Genomic DNA, 20,038 nt, shown 5'->3' on the forward strand with positions numbered 1-20,038 from the left:
TCAATGTTGCTTTCCACCATGTTTTGTGAAACTTAAAAAGGCTTAAAAATAAACATGCATGTCCTTCATATTTATTCTCCATATATACTTTGTGTATCTTTCTATCTTCTTTCTTTTTATGTGGGTTTTAAATCACTTGTTGGTGTCCAGTGTGCTCATGCTTTTACGTCCCAATGCTAGTGCTTCAATCAAAATGCATTGTTCACTATGAACAGGGAGCAGTACAGGATTATATCAAAGACCAACGTCCGCTGTCTCATTTCCACTCTTCATGTGTGTGTTGTTATGTCTCAGGGCCAGTGCAATTGATTGTGAGGCATATATTACCCGCACAGATTAAAACTTCCATTTATTGATTCCAGTTAGACACATTTAATCTACATTAAACATAACATATTTCTATGGTAACATCATTTATTTCAAATAAGCCCAAACACTCCATCTGCCTTTGTCTGGGCAAGATATACAAAGTCACACAGCTTCAAAGCTCTCCAACATGTGTTCAGCCCATGACAAACTTTTCATTTCCTTCCTCTATTCCCTCCGCTCATTGTCTTTTAGCTCATCTTACAATATACTGTTATACAGTAACTGCATACAAACAAATATATTCTTAATTCTTAATTGTGAAATGATATTAATGATATGCAGCAGTGGAATTGAGGACACAGTGATGATGATGTCAGTAGGCGTATAACATCTTTGGGAGTTTGAATACAAGCAGGGTTGTTCTTTATAGTTACTGTTCACCTGCAGTATTTTGGAAGGTTTTTATGATACTAGAAACAACATACATTTAATACGCTATATATTTTTAAACAAATTGGTTATAGTGAAATTGTAATTCAAATTGATACAAATCTATATATTAGAGGAAATCATCACTGCATAAAAACAATTCCAAATTGCAATTAACTTTAATGAATGATAGGACCACAGTAACACACACAAACACGCACACATTCACCAGTCTGTAAGAAGGCCTACGCACACAGAAATACACAACTAAACACGTAGACGTACAGCGATACAGACTAAAACCGTTTGTTTCCAATCAATCAATCAATCAATCGGGGGAATCGGCAGCTCTGTTGTGCTGCTACTCCGAGGTCCTGATTTCACAGCCAGCCTCCGTCACCACTGCGTCAGCACTGATGAGCTCAGCGTGACCGGTAGGGAGGGGGAGGAGTTGGTGAACAGAGAGAGAGAGAGAGAGAGAGAGAGAGAGAGAGGGATGGAGGGGGGGAACTGGGTGTTGTCGCCTCTGAGACACTCTCGCATCACCGAGTCGCAGCAGCAGCGTGAGGACGGAGCAGCCTCCTCCACCCTTCTCTCTGGGAAAACAAGGCTTCCTTTTGAATTATTGAAGCCTGAAGGAAACCCTCTTCATTATTAAACGTAATCAAAGCCGAGACTCTGTGGAGATTTACCCGCGCCCCGTCACCAGGAGAGCGAGTCCACCGCCAAAGAGAAGACGAGAGGAGACGAGAGGAGACAAGAGGGACCGTCTTCAGCACCTCGGACAGCGACCATGGCTCCCATGGTGGAGGAGGGGGCTCAGCTCGGTGAGTGAGGCCGGTGTGATGCGTTGAACTGGTAATGTTGTTAATGTGCAATGTTGGTTGTGGATTTGGGCGTGTTCATCTTCCAAAAGTACAGAGTTAATCATTACGCGTCACTAAGTTTTAGCATCTTTATCGTTTTCAGAGGGGAAACTGTGTTTCATTTTGATTCCTGCACTATTTTGTTGTTTAAAAAAAATTCTTAGCTCATTTTATGGAAACATACTAAGTTAATTAAAATGAATGGCTTGGTCCGATGTGTTGTCCAGGGGTGTGTCTAAGGGTGTCCAACATATGATGCCCCCCCCTCTCCCCGGACCCCCCCTTGTGTTTTGGAAAAACCTCCAGCCTCCATTTTACAGCTAGCTTAAAGGTAACAGCAAATCATCAGGACAACCAACCAATAGGGAGCAGGTGACATGTTTTACAACATTAATATTAGATCAGTCCATTTATTATTATTATTATTATTATTATTATTATTATTATGATTGGACTTGAGTCCAGTAGGTTTTACTAAAGCACAGGTGAAGCCTGGAAAGCATCTTTTTGTTTCCTTTATTTCCTCTCGGTTGGAGCAGCTCCCTCACCGCCCTCCCTTCCCCACGTCCATCTGTCTTTTGTTTTTGCCTTGAAAACCTCTCCATCCAGCAAGTTAGCTTGAAATATGATTGAAAAGAAAACAGAGAACACATTATGTACAAGTGCTGTGATCTGAAATTGAAATAAGCTCACTGTCCCTCCTTTTTTAGAGGCCGTCCCTTTAGGTTATTCATTTCAAATCCATTCGACGCCGACAGCTTTCACATGAAAATTGACACCTACATGCTCTTGAAATACATATGTAAGCATAATAACCTCTGGAATAATATCATATTGGCCTCTATGATTATAAATAGCAGCTGAGAAGCGAAGCAGGAACAGGAAAATAAGTAGGAAAATATATATTTTGGCTTCAGAATCACTGAAAATGTGAAGTGCAAATGTGTGATGTGAAATAATGATGATTAAATAGAAGTGAACTCCACAGATGAAAATGATTCACGTGACAAGTGGCCTACATCAGAGATATTATGCCCCTCTCTCTCTCTCTGTGCTTTTCCACTGGGACGCCCTCTTGGCTGGAAATGGTGCACATTCCCTCCGTTGAAATACAACTATTACCTCTGACTCCATGAGCAGGCAGCGTGATGCTGTTGACTCACAGTTCAAGACCTCAAATCAAAGAACCATCGCACCGAGTGGCAAACATCCCCGTGATACAGTATGTCTCCATTGTAACGTTGTAGCGATGTTATAAAAGACAAAAGAGACATTTAACAGGGATTAGGTCCCTGAAGTGTATGAAAGAAAGAAAATGTAGCCGGCATATAAATGAAGATAACACAGGGCCTATCACACCTTTCTTGGCTAATATGCTGCAGTTGAGATATCAGAGTGAACCATTCAAGTAATTCAGTTTATTTTGTATTGCCCAATATCACAAATTACGGATTAGCCTCAGAGGGCTTTACAGTCTTGACACATAGACATCCCTGACCTTTGACCTCACATCGGATTAGGAAAAACTCAAAAAATAGAAGAAAAAAACTTTCACTGAGCAAATAAAGGAAATAAACCTTCAGGAGAGCAACAGAGGAGGGTCCCTCTCCAGGATGGACAGATGAATAGATGTCATGTGACCAGAAGGACAGATTAGAGTTAAAACACATTCAAGGAGCATGACAGAGTGTATGAATACCATGATGCTTTGCACAAAACATTACATCATTTGCAAGAATCTGATACTCAAGCTTGTGTTTCTCTGTATCGAGCAGAAGGATCCTGACGTCTCTAGTCACCCGTCAACATATATATCTCCTAACTTGTTTACATTACAGGTCTGCATGTCATTGACCCGCTTGTAAAAGAGAAAATAAGAAGAAGATATGTTGAAGCTGAGGTTTTGTTATTGTCTATGTTCTTCTGCTGCGTTCAGACAGTTTTAGAAACCATCCTTCAAGAAATCCTCTGCATGGTGGGTGCAGTGGCCACGTGTCCAAATAAATCAAATTAAACTATAAATCAAATTGCCACCGTGGGGGGTTTGAGTTGACGCAGCCAAAAGAAAGTAATGTCCATGTCCGTATGTCATTATTCTTATAATTTATTTACTAAACAAACAAAAAGAACAAACTAAATGTTGACACTGCCTCTCGTGTGCTGGTAAAAAACCATCGTCCACCCCGGTGCATGCTGGTCCTGAAGCTGCCCACACCTCCATATAACCACAGTGTTACCCAACCAGAGAACCAATCCTACAACTAAATATATTTAAACAACAATCACAATGAATAAACTAAACTAAAAATATCATGGAAAAAAATGTCTTCTAAAATATCAAAATATAACCTAAATAGGCAATTAAACAATATTAGTTTACAATAAAACTAAATAAAAATGTCAAAATAAATAGCTCCAACAGTGGGTTTAGGAGGTTTTTCCCATCAGTTCATTATTTCCTCCTCCTGTTTCCTGTTGCTGTGTTTGGATTATGAACTCAGTGCCATGGTGCCTCCTCAGGGCTGAACAGATTGCCTTCTCTTCATCTTCATCGAGGCTGCCGCCTGCGTCAGTCACTCTCACAAAAGATTTAAATTGAGAGAAAGAATTAAATCTGTTGATGAGAACAGTAGTTGTTGGTCTTTAACGGTTTATTGTGCTCGTCCCACCGTGTGTGTCGAGGTGTGTGGTCAGACATGTTTAATGAGAGTTATTGTCTCCTCCGTAGTCGTAGCGGTGCCAGTCGGCGTCGCTGTGGTGAGCGTCTTCGGCCTCGTCTTCACCGTGTCGGCCTTTGCGTGGATCTGTTGCCAGCGTAAAAACGGCAAATCCCAGAAGACCCCTCCCTATAAGTTTGTGCACATGCTCAAAGGGGTCGACATCTACCCGGAGAGCCTGAGCGGCAAGAAGAAGTTTGCCGCCGCGCAAGCCGCCGCCGCGGCGACCACCGACGCCGGTAAAACCGATGTTAACGGAAACTGCCACACGGCGGCGCCGATGAGTCCGACCGGCGACGGGAAACCGGCCCAGAGTCCGAGCGGTTCTCGGCAGTCTCTGCATCTGGATCTGGAGAAACGGGATCTGAACGGAAACTTCACCACCAAACCCTTTCATCACCACAACCAGAAGGTGCGCAGCTCCCCGGACCTGGAGCCGCCCTCTCCCCATGCGGGGTTCACCCAACCCGGGGTGATGGACCGCCGGGATCTCCCCTCGCCATCCAGCACCCTCTCCAGCCAGGCGCCCACCCCGGCTGTGGACAAGCCCCAGGTAGAGGAGAGGGAGGGCGGACTCGGGACCCTCCACTTCTCCCTGGAGTACCAGCCAGAGAAGAAGGCGTTCATCGTCCATATCAAGGTACAGAGTGGTGGTCTGAAGTCGTGTGTGGTTTCACCCGTTCTCGTCTGATTGATTGATTTCACTTGGCTCCAGGAAGCCCATGGCCTGACTCCGACCGATGAGCAGTCGCTGACCTCCGACCCTTACATCAAGCTGACCCTGCTGCCGGAGAAAAAGCACCGCGTGAAGACTCGAGTGCTGAGGAAGACTCTGGACCCCGCCTTCGACGAGACCTTCAGCTTCTACGGGATCCCGCTCGCCCGAGTGTCGGAGTTGTCCCTACACTTCATGGTGCTGAGCTTCGATAGGTTCTCCCGCGATGAGGTCATCGGAGAGACCCTCGTACCCTTGTCCGGAATCGACCTATCGGAGGGGCGTGTCCTGATGAGCCGAGAGATCATCAAGAAGAACGTCAAGGTGAGATCTGGAACAGTTCCAACCACTTGAATTCACGATTTATTTCAGGTTTTTAAAACTGGTTATCCATTTTATTCATTCTTTGGGTTTGAATTCATGCCATATATTTAGATTATATAACAAATCGCAAAAGTGGTCCAATAATGACTCGTAATTTCTCTAATTGCAACAAAAGTGCTTCTACTTATATGATATGAATGATATATCGGTACATAATTATCCTTGAAGCCATTGATCTATTAAAATGTAATGATATTTTAATCATGGAGTTTTCTCTAACTCACCTTTCCTGTGAAATCTCTCATCCTGCATTCAAGTTTTAATTAAGTTTAATGGCACAAAATGCACTTTGAATGAAAGTTTTACATTTTAATCTAAGTAACACACTTTGCAAATGCAATAAAGCGATTCACTTTCACTGAATCCATCCCGGTGTTTCATGTATTCATGAGCTTCAACTGCTTTAAAGTCTTAATTATATCAGTTTTTCTATACTATCCATTTCTGCTGATTTCACGTTATTCCTGATTAGCTGATTATTACAGTATCGTTTCCTCTAAAAATACCTTCCACTTAGCAAACCATCAAAAAATTATAATGATGGTTATTTCGAAGACAATTATAACAGTGATACAGGAACGGGTCGATTTAAAAGGGAAACACGTGGACATTTTAACATTCCCAGTCGTGTATTAAATAGATGGAGTGATAACCACACCGCACCGTTATGGATCCACGGGCTGATCCGGGCAACCGTGAGGACCACAAATCTACTCAAGCTCATGAGGGCCGTTGTTCCTCTTAGAGGAACGTCATTGTGGTGGCGTGGTTGGGCTCAGCTGCAGAGTGGACTGAGTGAGGGGGAGTGGTCCAGGGACCGGTGCCGGGAAGAGGTGTGATTAGCCTCAGCCGTCCCGGATCTTAGATCTCCGATATATAAACTCGAGTCGTGAGGGAGGAACGGAGGGAGAAGGAGAGCAGGGTAGAGACGCTCCAAGGCCTGTGCAGAACGCGTCATCATAAAAGGATTTGAGGAACGCCACTCGAGTGCGCTGCCTTCATTGTGCCGCGAGAGACCCGCGGCGGTAACCGAGGAGGGTCACACCGGCGCCGAACGCCTGGAGAACAACGAGCAACACCCAGATATGACGACCCGGACGATCGTTGCGTAGAGGCTGATGCTGGGGGGGACGGCGGCCATGCAAAGGGACCAGGTGGAGACGAACAGGCAGTCCCTGGGGATGCTCCAGGACCAGGACCACGCCCTGGACCAGGCCCGAGTCCTGGAACAACCCGCTGCATTGCCGGTCTTACCCAGGATGACTGCAGCAGATGACGTGCAGTCCTTCTTGGACTCCTTCGAGGCCGTGGCGTGGGCGTGCCGCTGGCCGAGATCGGAGTGGGCGGTCCGGCTTTTGCCTCTTCTGGCCGGGGAGGCAGAGACAGCGGCCCTGGGGCTGCCCCCGAAAGCCAGGCGTAGTTACGCGGACGTGCGTAAAGCAGTCACGGTGGACCAACGGCGGAGGATCAACGAGGTCCAAACGTCAGCGTGGGTACGCTGCCACTACCCTACGGCGCTGGGCGCCGACATCACCCGGGCTGAGGTCAACCATCCCAGCAGCCGGGGGGACGGCGGTCGCGCGCCGGCTTCAGCCCGGCCGACGCCCGCCCCTCCGCAGATCCCGTCGTTGCCCATACCGGCTCCTTGTTCGACACCCCTCCCTCAGCTCCCCGATCCACCGGCGACTCTTCCTCCCCGAGTGGTGGCGGTGCGGGCAGCTCGGACACGTCCGGAGGGAGTGCTCGTTGATGGAAGTCGGACAGGTAATTCCGGTTGCCGGCTCTCCGACGCCCTCCAGGGTTCGATGTACCGCATTCCCGTAAAGGAACAGGCAATGGTGGATACGGTCTATGATTCACCAGAGCCACGGCTCAGCCTGAGGCATTGTGGGTGAAATGAGGAGTGTGCATGGGGATGTTCGCAGAAATTAGATACATGGGAATTTAAACGGTGGATTGTAAGATCATAGCTTATCCAAAGGTCTGCGGTCCAGAATCCAGAGCCACTCTATAGATTGGTACGAGGTGGTTTTGGCTGAACATGAGCATCGGTCCATTTGCAGGTGGAATGGGAGATGATATCTATGTAATTATAGATGTGTGGACTGATATTGTACTCGGCTTTAATGGGAGCACTGTGGCCACCGGGTGGATATGTGTGTCCTTCCCAGGAGGAATGTGAGTTATCTGCAATATCTTTAAAGACCTCTAAGGCAATATAGTACTCTGGAGAAGTACCGGGTAACGGGACTGAGACATATAAAATGTTCATCACCCTCAGCTAAGTTTCCTCTGTTTTTTAATGTGTTTTTAACATCAAGAGGATGCTATTTCTTAAACTACGTTCTGGTCTAGACTCGCCATATTGGGGTTGTTTTCCAATTCCATTTCTCAACGGGGTCCCAGGAGAGGCGTCTCATAACCCTCTGCTGCAGGGCGGGGTCGGCTGTGTGTGAATGCGTTTTAGTGCACTCATTAGAAAGCGACGCTTTGCAGTGGGACTCTTCCTCTGGTCGCTGTTGTGTCGGCAGATGAAAAGAGAAAATGGCTCGGCAACTTTAACTGTGGTTCAGCTGCACGTATTCCAAGTGTTTTCCTTTATTTAAATAGAACACACTACTTATTCTGCATTAGAAAGATCATTTAAATACAAGTGCAAACAGCCTTTTTTTTATGTCTTTTCAACAAGACTTTACAGAGTAATTAAGAGAATAATTAAGATTTACTCATCTTTATTACATCTAGTGTTAAATATCTCCAAGTACACGATGTGCACTAGAGAGTTGTCTTTGGCTGAGTTAGAAGCAGCCCTTTGGCGTACAGGGTGGTGGCTCTCCGTGTGTGTGTGTGTGTGTGTGTGTGTGTGTGTGTGTGTGTGTGTGTGTGTGTGTGTGTGTGTGTGTGTGTGTGTGTGTGTGTGTGTGTGTGTGTGTGTGTGTGTGTGCCTGTGTACGTGTGTGTAGCAGAGAATCGATACAGCAGCGTGGCCATCGCCCTGTTTTCACCCTGGAGGATGACAAAAACGTCAGAATAGAGCAGTGTGTGTGTGTGTGTGTGTGTGTGTGTGTGTGTGTGTGTGTGTGTGTGTGTGTGTGTGTCGCTTGTTCTCTCATCTATAATAAATCTAACCAAGAGGAACAGTATAGAAACACAGACCTTCACATCAGGTCAGGTAAAGATGTTGTCTCGGTCCGTGTACTGTACTTCGTGTTGCCACGGCAACCAATTTGCCGACACGTCACGTCCCATTAGGCGCGATCGCAGCATCCGAGGCGTCAAACCCTCTGAGGAAATGCACACAGACGTGCATGTGTATCATAAGAGGGAACTTCTTGTTCAAACACGAGAGCACGACGCACACGTGGTGAGGTTATTTGATGATTATTTAATTCGTCGGCATCGACTCCATCGGCAGCACAAGCAGCTTCAGGTTTCACCACAGTGTTGTCGATAGTCGCTAATGAGCTGCTAAGCTTAGATAGTAGTTACACCCCATTAGGTGTTACTGAATACACGTATGCATCACTTTTGTCATTTTACTTTGTTTAATCGTAAAATGTGAATGTCGATGCGTAATGAGGCAACGGTTTTGGCTTCGTGCAACAACATGCTAACAACCACATGCCCCCCCCCCCCTCCCCGTCTCTCCACAGAAGTCCTCGGGCCGAGGCGAGCTGCTGCTCTCCCTGTGTTACCAGTCCACCACCAACTCTCTGACCGTGGTCGTGCTCAAAGCTCGCCACCTTCCCAAGACTGACAACAATGGACCGACAGGTACATGCACAATAATAATAATTATTATTATTTTTATTTTTATTATTATTATTATTATTATGGTTATCTTTATTTAAGATTGACCATGTACAGTTAAAACATCCATTTGATGCACCGTACCAGATTGTAGCTACACAATTAATGTGCATCTCTAGACCCTTGAGAGACCATAACAAACATAAAACAATAACAAACATGAAACAACAACAAACATAAAATGTAAATATACAAACACAATAACAAACAAACACAATAATAAACATAAAACAATAAAAAAACATAAAACAATAACAAACATAAAACAATAACAAACAGTCCAGGATAAGACACACTTCAACAGTTAATGTGGTAACAAGAACACACAATACACACAATGCAAAGCTACAGTACAGCACATTAAAATAAGTAATAAAACATTAACAGTACGTAACACGAGCCATAATCATTTTGCTCAATGGGTTCAGCGCTGACCGTGTGCACACACTTCCGTCACGTAACCGTAAACGGATGAGGTCATCTTCCTCTTCCTCTTCCTCTTCCTCCTGCCCGGCAGCCTGGACCACTTTGGTGGCTGCGACCCCGTAATGACGGCGTAATGACAGCGGCACCGCGCTGCAGTAATCTGATCAGGATGTGATGGAGAGCACTTCAGTGACAGGCACACCCTCCCCGCGTGTCCACAGCCAGCCCCTCTTGTCCCAACATGCATCACTTCCGCTCTGTCGATGACCGTATTGATCCGGAGGAACAATAAGCCTTTCTGCAACCGGCTGCAGGGATATTGACCGTGCGTTTAATCGGGTATTGCTTTCGTCCTCACGTTGTCCACCTGCTTTTGTTATCCTTCTAGACCCGTACGTCAAGGTGAACATGTACCAGGGAAAGAAGCGCGTGTGCAAGAAGAAGACCCACGTGAAGAAGTGCTCCCCCAACCCCGTCTTCAACGAGCTCTTCGTCTTCGACCTGCCCTCCTCCAGCGAGGCCCTGAGGGACACCAGCGTGGAGCTGCTGCTGCTGGACTCGGACACGGGCGACTCGCGCTGCCCCAACGCCGTCCTCGGCCGCCTGGTGCTGGGAACGGCGGCGGCGGGCACGCCCGGCGACCACTGGAGGGAGATCTGCGAGCACCCGCGTCGCCAGATAGCCAAGTGGCACGGCTTGTCGGAGGATTAGGACGCCGACCCTCCACGTCTGATCTGGTCCGACCGCGAGAGGGATGGCATGAAGACGGGCGAGGTGGCCAGCACCCATTGGACTTTCAGTGAGGGCGATGGGGGGAGGGGGGTCGGGGGGGGGTCATTTGAAGTGATGTCATCCTTCAATCAATCATTCGATTGCTCATCTTTGACGATATCGGGGTTTCGGCAGGCGAGCGCGCGGCATGACAAAGAGAATCCTGTAGCTTTATGATTTTCTTTTTTTTATCCCAAAGACCGTCACCGGAAGAAGAACAAAATCACCCTGTAGAACGCAACATCATCTCCATAGCAACAACCAGTTATCACCGTAGCCGTGTGCAGTGCAGAATGTCTTCTATGTCGCTATTACTCTTCTTTTCTTCTTCCTCTGCTCCCTCTTCTTCTCTTTCCTCCGGCTCTTCCCTTCATAAATAGGAACCCCGGACCATCGGGTGAAAACCAGAATGAACATCTGACAATGCTGTAAAGTGGATTATTAAAGTTTATTTTATATCGAGAATGTTTCCTTCATAAAAGATGTAGATTGTTTTTATTCATGTTCTTGTTTTGTACTCTTATGGTTGAGTTGTTGAACGTGTTTTGTAAGTACAAGTGGTATTTCATATATGATTACTTATTAAGGACAAGAAAGCCTAAATTAGGTGGTTTGAGACTGGAACAGACGGAGTGCACTGGGGGCAGTTAACTGTGGATGCATTGATGTGTGTGTGTTCGATGTGAGAGTGCTGGAACTGGAGTGACTGTGTGTGTGTGTGTGTGTGTGTGTGTGTGTGTGTGTGTGTGTGTGTGTGTGTGTGTGTGTGTGTGTGTGTGTGTGTGTGTGTGTGCGTGCGTGTGTGAGCCACATGTTTACTGTAGGTGTTTTGTCTCCCCCCTTACTGTGAGCACAAAGACAGCTGAAGTGTAAATGTATGTACCTTACTTATAAAATATGGCAAGTTCTGAGAAAAAAGAAACCCTGAGTTTGACGTTTTTATTTCACGGGTCTGTGAGTGTGTGTGTGTGTGTGTCTTTTAGGTTAATAGAATAAGTTACGGCTAAGCACTTTTAAATATTGCTTCATTTCACACACACATAATCCCTTATTAGATCTTTCTTTCTTTAATATTACAAAGTGTGTCCATTGACGTCTGTCTGTCCCCATATTCAGCACCCTGGGGATGACATCATCGGGCCCCTTCCAAGTCTGATGAGGTAATAATTGCTGAGTGGCTAAGTGCTCCAGGATGAAGTCACCATGTCAGAATGTAATATCAGCTAAGTGGTTCGGGGAAGTAGGACACCTGGTTCAGCTCTCTCTCTCTATCTCTCTCTCTCTTCCTCTCTCTCGCACCTCTTACACTCGGTGACATCATCTGTTTGTGAGTGAAGCCTCTCGAGACGCCGTTCTGTCACTCAGTGGTTCAGGCCTGGGACTTTGAGAGCGCTTTGAGACTGCTTTCTATTTCCAAACCCCCGCTGTCAAACCTTAAAGCAATTTAAAATAGACGTGTGCAACGTCCCCCCCCCCGTTCCTCTTCATCTCCCGACGAGCTGGCATGTAAACGATTTCTCCTCAAACAGACGCACGAATTATACTCTCTGTCAGCCCGTCTTCCTTTTTCATGCTCAGCGAAACATGTCACAAAATGTAATAGAGTAAAAAATAAGACCAAAAATTATTTTTAAAAACCTTCTCCCCCACATAAAAGATGAAAATAAGAGAGATTTTTCAGGAGATCTCATCGGATTCTGTTGATGGCTAATTACATTGAGTTGTTTTGAGACCATTCCGTGAAGCAAGGGTTAATTTTTCCTTGCTTTTTGCTCATGCATTGATGTAAGATGGACACATTCACACATCTTTCAGGTTTTATGTTATTCCATAATGATAGTCAAGCAACTGATGCAGCTGCAGAGTTCAGTATAAACAGCATATGTGGGGGTGCGTGTGTGTGTGTGTGCATGAGTGTGTGTGTGTGTGTGTGTGTGTGTTTGATAGATGTCCCAGTACAGCAGGTAGTCTAATCAAGGAGCACCTTATTTGATGCAGCAGACTCTTGATCCTCTACGTGACTTCTGAGAGAGCACGTACACAAATATGATATCTATGTTCTCATGAATGCCTCTCGTCACCAACGTTCCTCTTACTCTAAATCGTCCGGATCTTTTTATGCTGTCTCATGTTTTAGTGATTTTAAAAAAAAACGTGGTATCACTGTTAATGACCCAAAAAGATGTAGAAGGCTAGATTTATTGGTGAATTAGAGACTTGCCACAGGGGAATTTAAAGAGAGAGAACTTATCACATCTGAACTGGGTGCTGGCAGCTATTTGTAAAACCATTGTACTTTAATAAGCCTTTCAGAATGTTTTAGCTAGTTTTCAACTAGACTAAACTAATTCACTTAATTGGCCTTGCATCACTAAAACATGTACATGTCTTAGCTAGGAAAACCTTTAGTAACTGGTGGCCAGGGAACATTTCCATCACTGTTCAATCAAAGGCAACCAACAGTGTTGAGACATGTATTAGTGTCACTTTAATCTGTTGACTGTTTCAACACTTAATTATTACCTTTTATATACTTGTATTTATTTATATTATTATTTATTTATTACATTTTACTTACTACCTTGTATATACTTTTATTTATTACCTTTTAGTACCTTTTATTTATCACCTTGTATATACTTTTATTTGTTTATATTATTATTTATTTATTACATTTTATCTACTACCTTGTATATACTATTATTTATTTATTTATGACCTTTTATTTATTAACTTGGATATACTTTTATTTATTTATTACCTTTTATTTATTAACTTGTATATACTTTTATTTATTTATTTATTACCTTTTATTTAATACCTTGTTTCTACTTTTATTCCGTCTGTATATTTAATATTGCTAATATATATATATTTTTCTTTCTTACTGCTCATTACTGTGGACCTGCTGCTGTAATCCTGCAATTTCCCCACTGTGGGACTAATAAATAATAATAATAAATATCTAATCTAATCTATATTCAACTTAAAGATGCTACATTCGACATTTAGAGCATTAATACCGCAGCGAGAAAGAAGGGCAGAGAAGGAAGTCCCACTCCCTCAGGATGGTGTGATCCCCACTGGCGAGCTAATGGCTTCTGATGACATCATCATGACCAGTGGCCATTAGCATGGCGTCAGGTACCGTGTGGTATTTTTGTGCACTGTAATTTAAAGTCAACACCGGTTTGCATCACTATCTCACAGCATTTCGATTAAGTGTCGGGTCAAAAAAGGTCGACCGTAACTCTGCCGCTCCTCGTTTTACGACTCCTGGTCTCTGAAATGTGGCGTGTGACAAATTACAAGCCGAAGGTTGAAGTGTTTGATGTGTGCGTAAAATATGTGCGACATTCCTCTCAAGCACACACACCTCCAAAAATAACAATCTGCAGTGGAAAGTGATGGACTAATGCAGGGAAGGGGTGGATAGATGGCCGGAAGGAGGAGGAGGAGGAGGAGGACGAGGACGACGACAGGAATGGAGGGCGGAAGACAGAGCGCCATGTTGAGGAATGAAGTGAAATGAGAGGATGAGCAGGGAAAGAGTCGGGGAACAGCTGATGTGTGCGAGTTTGCAGGCAAGTCGTCTATCAGAGGGTCATTTGTGGATAATGAAACGACGGCAAAGAAAAGGAGGTGAAGAGGCGGAATGACGGAGAGCTAAATGCCACCGTCTCGGCTCTGGGACATGTGGGCGGGGCCTCCTCTCGCTCTCTGGCCCTGACGTCCGTATGGAAACGGGGAAAGGGTTTTAGGTTTGCTGTAGACTGGTTTGGGTCCACGGGGCCCGGTTCTCTTCAGGTGTTTTTACAAATCGATTTGAAAGAGTTGGAGGAAGGTTCATCCGGTTTGACCTGTGTGACCTGGGGTGTGATGACTCGGGTCTAAAAGATTATTTTTCTTTTTTTCTTGCTCTGTCAATGTTTTATGTTGTGTGTGTGAAACTTTTTGCAATGTGCTCCTGCTGTTTTGGCAAGGAAACTCTTGTAAAGGAGGTTGTTTTTTATCTCAATGAAGCTTTTCCTGGTGAAATAAATAAAATAAAAAATAAAATAAACCTGTTAATTGAGGACACAAAGAGTGCTGTTCAGTGTAATGTACTACGACTTGTTATGATAATCATTACATCTATGTTTCAGCTTATATGTAATGTTATACTTATTTTATATCAATAATCCTAATGTGCTGCCACATTTCCTTTTGGTTTCTAACAAACTGTCTGTCTGCCTGTCTGTCTGTCTTCCTGTCTGCCTGTCTGTCTTTCTGTGTCTCTGTAGAAATCTGTCCCCAAGTCTCAGTGGAATTGAGGGTATGAGTCATCGTGGAGAAGACCTTCCCTCAGACAGACAATTAAACAAGTTTTATGAGAACTTTATGTTTAGCACAACACACACACACACATTCACACACACACACACATCAAACACACACACATCAAACACACACACACACATCCAGCACGTATACCTCTACACATTCACTATAATAAACAATTTCAGTCCATGTTCCAATCGCTGATCATCGACTTTGAAGGCAACAATCAATAACATTAACCATCTGCCACACACGCACACACACACACAGACGCACACACTAACGACCTCATTGTAATGGGGACTGAAGGCTGCCTATTAGTCAGGTTGTGAGAGCTCAGAGAAATAGATCAATGTGGGGTCGAGGAGGCATGAGAGGGGAACAGGCTGCATGGTTAATGAGAGCGGAGACAGTTGCATAGAGACCAGACAAGAGGTCACGTGACCCACGGAACGTCACTGCACATTTATACATGTTGCAAAACGTGTTAATGCGAATGAAGCCGCTTCATTTGAATAAACTTTGAGCCGTCGGTGAGGGAGGCTGGGTTCATAGCGGTGAGGGATATTCACGCCCATGATTCTAACAGGAAGCACACGTCAGCGAGGTAACCGCGGGCTACGGCTCGCGCCTCATCTGCATCCATGTGCTGTGCGTCACCTCCACCTGCTCACCGTGTCGCTGGGAATCAGTCGGCCGAACTGCAATCACTGAACTGTTGTTTCCACGGGGCTCATTTGAAATATAACTCGTTTATTAACTCACCCGTTACGTTAAGCCCTAAAGTTACGCATAATTAAGTGTGTTTTGAGTGGCAGGAGGGTGTGGCTCCTCCAACGCTCAACCTCTTTCTCCCACTTTTGGATTCCGCCAAGATGGCTCTTTGAAGCGTTTCCATAGCAACGGCACGAAGGCCACAGGTGCCTATCCTTGACGAAGGCGGCAAACGAGAGAGACAACAAGTTCCTGCTGGGTTTACCACACAGAGCCTGAGAAACGCTACAGCCGCCTGGGGCCTGGAGTGTGTGTGTGTGTGTGTGTATAACAAAGGTTATAAACAAGTTCGCCAATCTCTTGCCTTGGCATTACCTTTGCTGCCATGGCAACAGAGCGCTGTCGTTGTTCCGAGGAGGGCACTGGAGAGCCTGACAGACAGAGTGAAGGGCGAACAGCGCGAGGGGGAGATGGAAGAATGTCGGAGAGGAGGCAAGAGATGGATGGAGCAGGGAAACAAGTGGGAGGGAAGAAGGGAAGGAGGGAAGGAGGGGGAGGGAAGGAGGGGGCAGGCGAGGAGGCAGCCGATACAGAGAGGAGGAAGCTCGAGATAATGGGCATGAAAGGAAGAGTTTTTTGTTTTCAGTCTGTCCCTAGTTTTAACAATAAAATAGTTTTGTCAAGGTTTAAAATAATTATTTGTATATATATATTTATATATATATATATGGACAAAGAGAAAAGAACAGTAGACATTGAACAAGACGAGCGTGAGCCTGAACTCTCGTGTTCACTTCATTTCCCTCTTGGCGTCTGCATGGAGTCACAACTCTCGAGGCATATCACGCACGAAAATAAGAAATTATATCACAATCGATTGGTATTCACTATTAAATCCAGATTTGATGAGGAGAATTAAAAACAATACAAGGACTTGAAATATAAGAATGATCTACTAGTATGACTATAAGTCAGACTCACGACCACTGACTGGTCCTAAAGGTTTTGATGGTGTGAGTTTAGCTCACCGACATGTGGAGTAAGTATTCAATGTATTATGTCCCTTTGTGTCAATTAGACCTCATCTGCAAGATAATAAGGCAAAAAGAGTGCTTATTTTCCTTCAATTATATTCTAAATGAAGTAACGGGGTCGTCTATAATTTGGCGAAATTGCAAAATAATAAATTGGTAAATGCTGTACGACGGTAATCTAGTGTTCTTATTTCCTGTGGGAATTCGGTTTGAACAATTCTTCTGCCAGAAGACGATAACAGCTCGTAGGAAACACATTCACATTCAGTGGCACACACACACACACACACACACACACACACACACACACACACACCAGTGTGGTGTGTTTCTCTGGATTCATGATACTTGTATGGGAGTGAAATAAAATAGTGTGTACTGTAGACGACGTGTCATCGATTGTAGATATAATTTTTGATAAAAATCCATTATGTGAGTCAACTCTTTTTCCTCTAATTTAACTACGACCACGTATATTATTTCTGCCACTTTAATTAGAAGAAGGACACAATGTACATCCTTCAGTACAAATCATTTCCATACCTGGCTCAAGGTGTTCCTGCAGGCTCCAGAACCACCAGGAGCCTCAGGCTGCGTTATTTAATAGTTTCATTTGTCCCGTTGGATGAAAGCAAGCTGTAAAACTCTTTGTGCTTATACTTCACAAAGCGGTCCAAGGAGTTCTGGCTGCTCTCCAGAACTGGAGAAACAGTTTCCTCTCATATCGCGGCGGCGTGAGAAACCTAATGTACCTCAAATAGAACGAGTGTTCTCATTATTATAGTTGGAAATGTGTGAATGTTCTCAGCGTCAGGCGTTCAATTCTTCGGCATCGTTCGTCCCTCGCCATCTTCCTCGCCTCGCATTTCCCCCGCTGCTTGCAGAGGTGGAGGAGAGGCGTGTCTGATTGGTCGGCGCGGAGGAAGCAGGAGAAGATCAAGAGAGCAACCCGATGTGAACGCGGAGGATTGTGTGTGAGCGCTTTGAGATTAACAAACGTTTTACAGCCCGAGGCTGACCGACCATGGGAAAAAACTCTCTCTCTCTCTCTCCCTGTGATTCTTTGCTTTTATTTATCGCTCTCCCTCCACCACTCTCTCCATTCTCAGAGCATCGTCCTCACATGCAGCTCTTGTTTCCGCTCTGCTCTCCCGGCCCCTCTCACCACATTCTCTGTGGTCAGTAGGGGCCCGCCATGGAGAGACATCAGTCACACACACACACACGCACACACACACTTGCACACAATTTCTGATGTTAAAATTGACCTTAAGAGGGATACAGAGTACGTAACCACTTAGCACACTCACGTGCACACACACACGCTCGTGCACACACACACACACACACACACAGCTCACCACATATTACATTCTGCCCATGTTTAAAGCTAAGCTCAGTTTAATCAGCTGTTTAACCATTTGCTGACACCTTATCACTCACTTTGAGTCCTGTGTGTGTGTGTGTGCGTGTGTTCAGTTAGTGTGTAATTGTGTATTTTAAATCCATAAATCTTGTTTGTTATATGGCAATAAAAATACAAGCAGAATGAACATAGCAGCAACTGTTATCAATGTAAAGATATATAGGAGCAATGTTACTTCTGTGTGTGTGTGTGTGTTTGTGTGTGTGTGTGTGTTGGGTGGGCATTTTCATGTGCCCATCCACCAATGAGCATGGCAGGCTCTTTAGGTCATAAATCATACTTGCTCCAATACGCAGCATCATAACCGTGCACATGGAGCATCCCAAACGCACTTATTGATATATTCACGACCCGTTCCCAACCGCCACACCCGACCCACGCCGACACACGAAGGTGCTTAGCGTCCGTGCGCGATGCACCGGACTGGCAACTAACTTTGATGCGTGAAACACACCTGCGTTCTCAGACGCTCAGAGCCACTGACGCAGTATAGAGTGTGTATGTTTAAAAACAATCACGGTGGTGTGGCCTTAGTGATGTGGCCGTGTACGGCCCGAGCAACCTCTGATGCCTCCGTGCGACTGTGTGCACTCGGCGCTGCTGTATTACTGCCAGATCTGCAGCATGTGCATTCCCCCGGTCTGAATCCTACTGAACCCTGTGACTTTAGCATGTCCAGACATATGCTCCAGACCACGGGGACATCCCCCTGGCACACACACACACACACACACACACAGAGATCATGAGGATCAGACTTCCCTCAACCACCTTTATATTCCCAAATTGTTGTTATTGTATCATCAGTGACTGAGTGTGATGGGAACGGTGCCGTCTGGTGGCGTCAGCATCACTTCAGTGTGCTGTCTCATTCTCCTGCCAGGAAGGAAGAAAGGGCCGCTGGGAGTTTTAGATTCAAACTACCGGCCGAAACCGATTGCATTCACCAATGACAACACAACGCAGCAGAGCTCTGGAGACGTGAGAGGAGGATGGAGTGATCGTGTTGAAGGCAGCACTGAGGTCAAGGAGGATGAGGATGGTGAGGAACTAATGCTGTGCTCACACTACTTGGCAACAGGCTCCGAGTCCTTTTCAATGAAAGCTAAGCAGCAACTTACTTTAGCGTTTCAATGACGCAGCGACATGTCACCCCATCGTACGTTAATGTTTCATCCGGCCCACTTCCATCTGAAAGAAACGCCGTTAGCCAGTTGCCATTGCTCCCGCAACGTTTCAACGGCGACAATGGAGCTTGTTGCTTTTGCCACTCACGGTGTGAACATAGCTTCAGTCGTACTGAGCAGGACTTTGCTTCTGTGCCGCATTGAATCACTCAGATGTTAAAAAAAACAATGGCAAACTCAATAGTATAGTGATGTATTGTCCTAAATGAGAACAGACATTGTGAACCAATACTTGAAAACGCCAAACTGACTGTTGTTTGTGACTTCATGGCATTTGATGCGCGAACACAACACTGACAGAGTTGTACATTTCAATGTCCGAAATATTTTTAATAATACAAAATAAAGATTCTCAAACAGACAGCCAGTGATACTTACCTCCTAATAATAAAATAATATGATAAAGATGAAGCCCGCAGGGCAAAAGTCAGTGTGGCGTTGCTACAGCAAGGCTCGATGAACTTGGCTGCTTCGCAAGCCACACTGAATAATAATAAATAAGACTAGAGGACGCTTTTGTAGCATTTTAGAAAAGCGAGACAACAAACGGCAAAGTTACGTTGGTTAGAGACGTATCTGTAATACGTCAAATACAAACGTAATCCGGGGAGAAATACGTTTCAGTCAAACGGAATTGCAAATAACGTTTTTATTTCTGGGGCAACGTAATTTCCGTGATACAGCGTTGTATCCGACCTGAGACCGGACAGACTTCTTGTTCGATGCAGCACAACTTCATCGACAACTGCTCTCCTTTTCAGTCTTGACTGAGGCCGACACTCGCTCTGGATGTAGCGTGACGTATAGTAGTGTTACAAATACAAGCAGTGTGGCCAGTCCATCAAGCATGGCGGCTCCTCCAAGCTGTTTTAACTGTATCTGGCAAATCAGATGTCGACTGGTATACTAAAGCTGTATCAACTAAAACAA

General features: G+C 45.0%; 1 protein-coding gene across 1 annotated transcript; it reads left to right on the plus strand.

Moving 5' to 3' along the window:
• The first annotated feature begins 1,289 nt into the window (after window positions 1–1,289).
• Window positions 1,290–10,508, plus strand: syt4 (synaptotagmin IV). Its single transcript, XM_056442833.1, has 5 exons — window positions 1,290–1,565; window positions 4,333–4,961; window positions 5,037–5,360; window positions 9,074–9,194; window positions 10,045–10,508. The coding sequence occupies exons 1-5, from the start codon at window positions 1,532–1,534 to the stop codon at window positions 10,365–10,367; spliced, it is 1,431 nt and encodes a 476-aa protein (XP_056298808.1). The 5' UTR covers window positions 1,290–1,531; the 3' UTR covers window positions 10,368–10,508.
• Window positions 10,509–20,038: the final 9,530 nt, after the last annotated feature.

This window comes from Pseudoliparis swirei, chromosome 21 (assembly GCF_029220125.1).
Source record: "Pseudoliparis swirei isolate HS2019 ecotype Mariana Trench chromosome 21, NWPU_hadal_v1, whole genome shotgun sequence".
Lineage (NCBI taxonomy): Eukaryota > Metazoa > Chordata > Actinopteri > Perciformes > Liparidae > Pseudoliparis > Pseudoliparis swirei.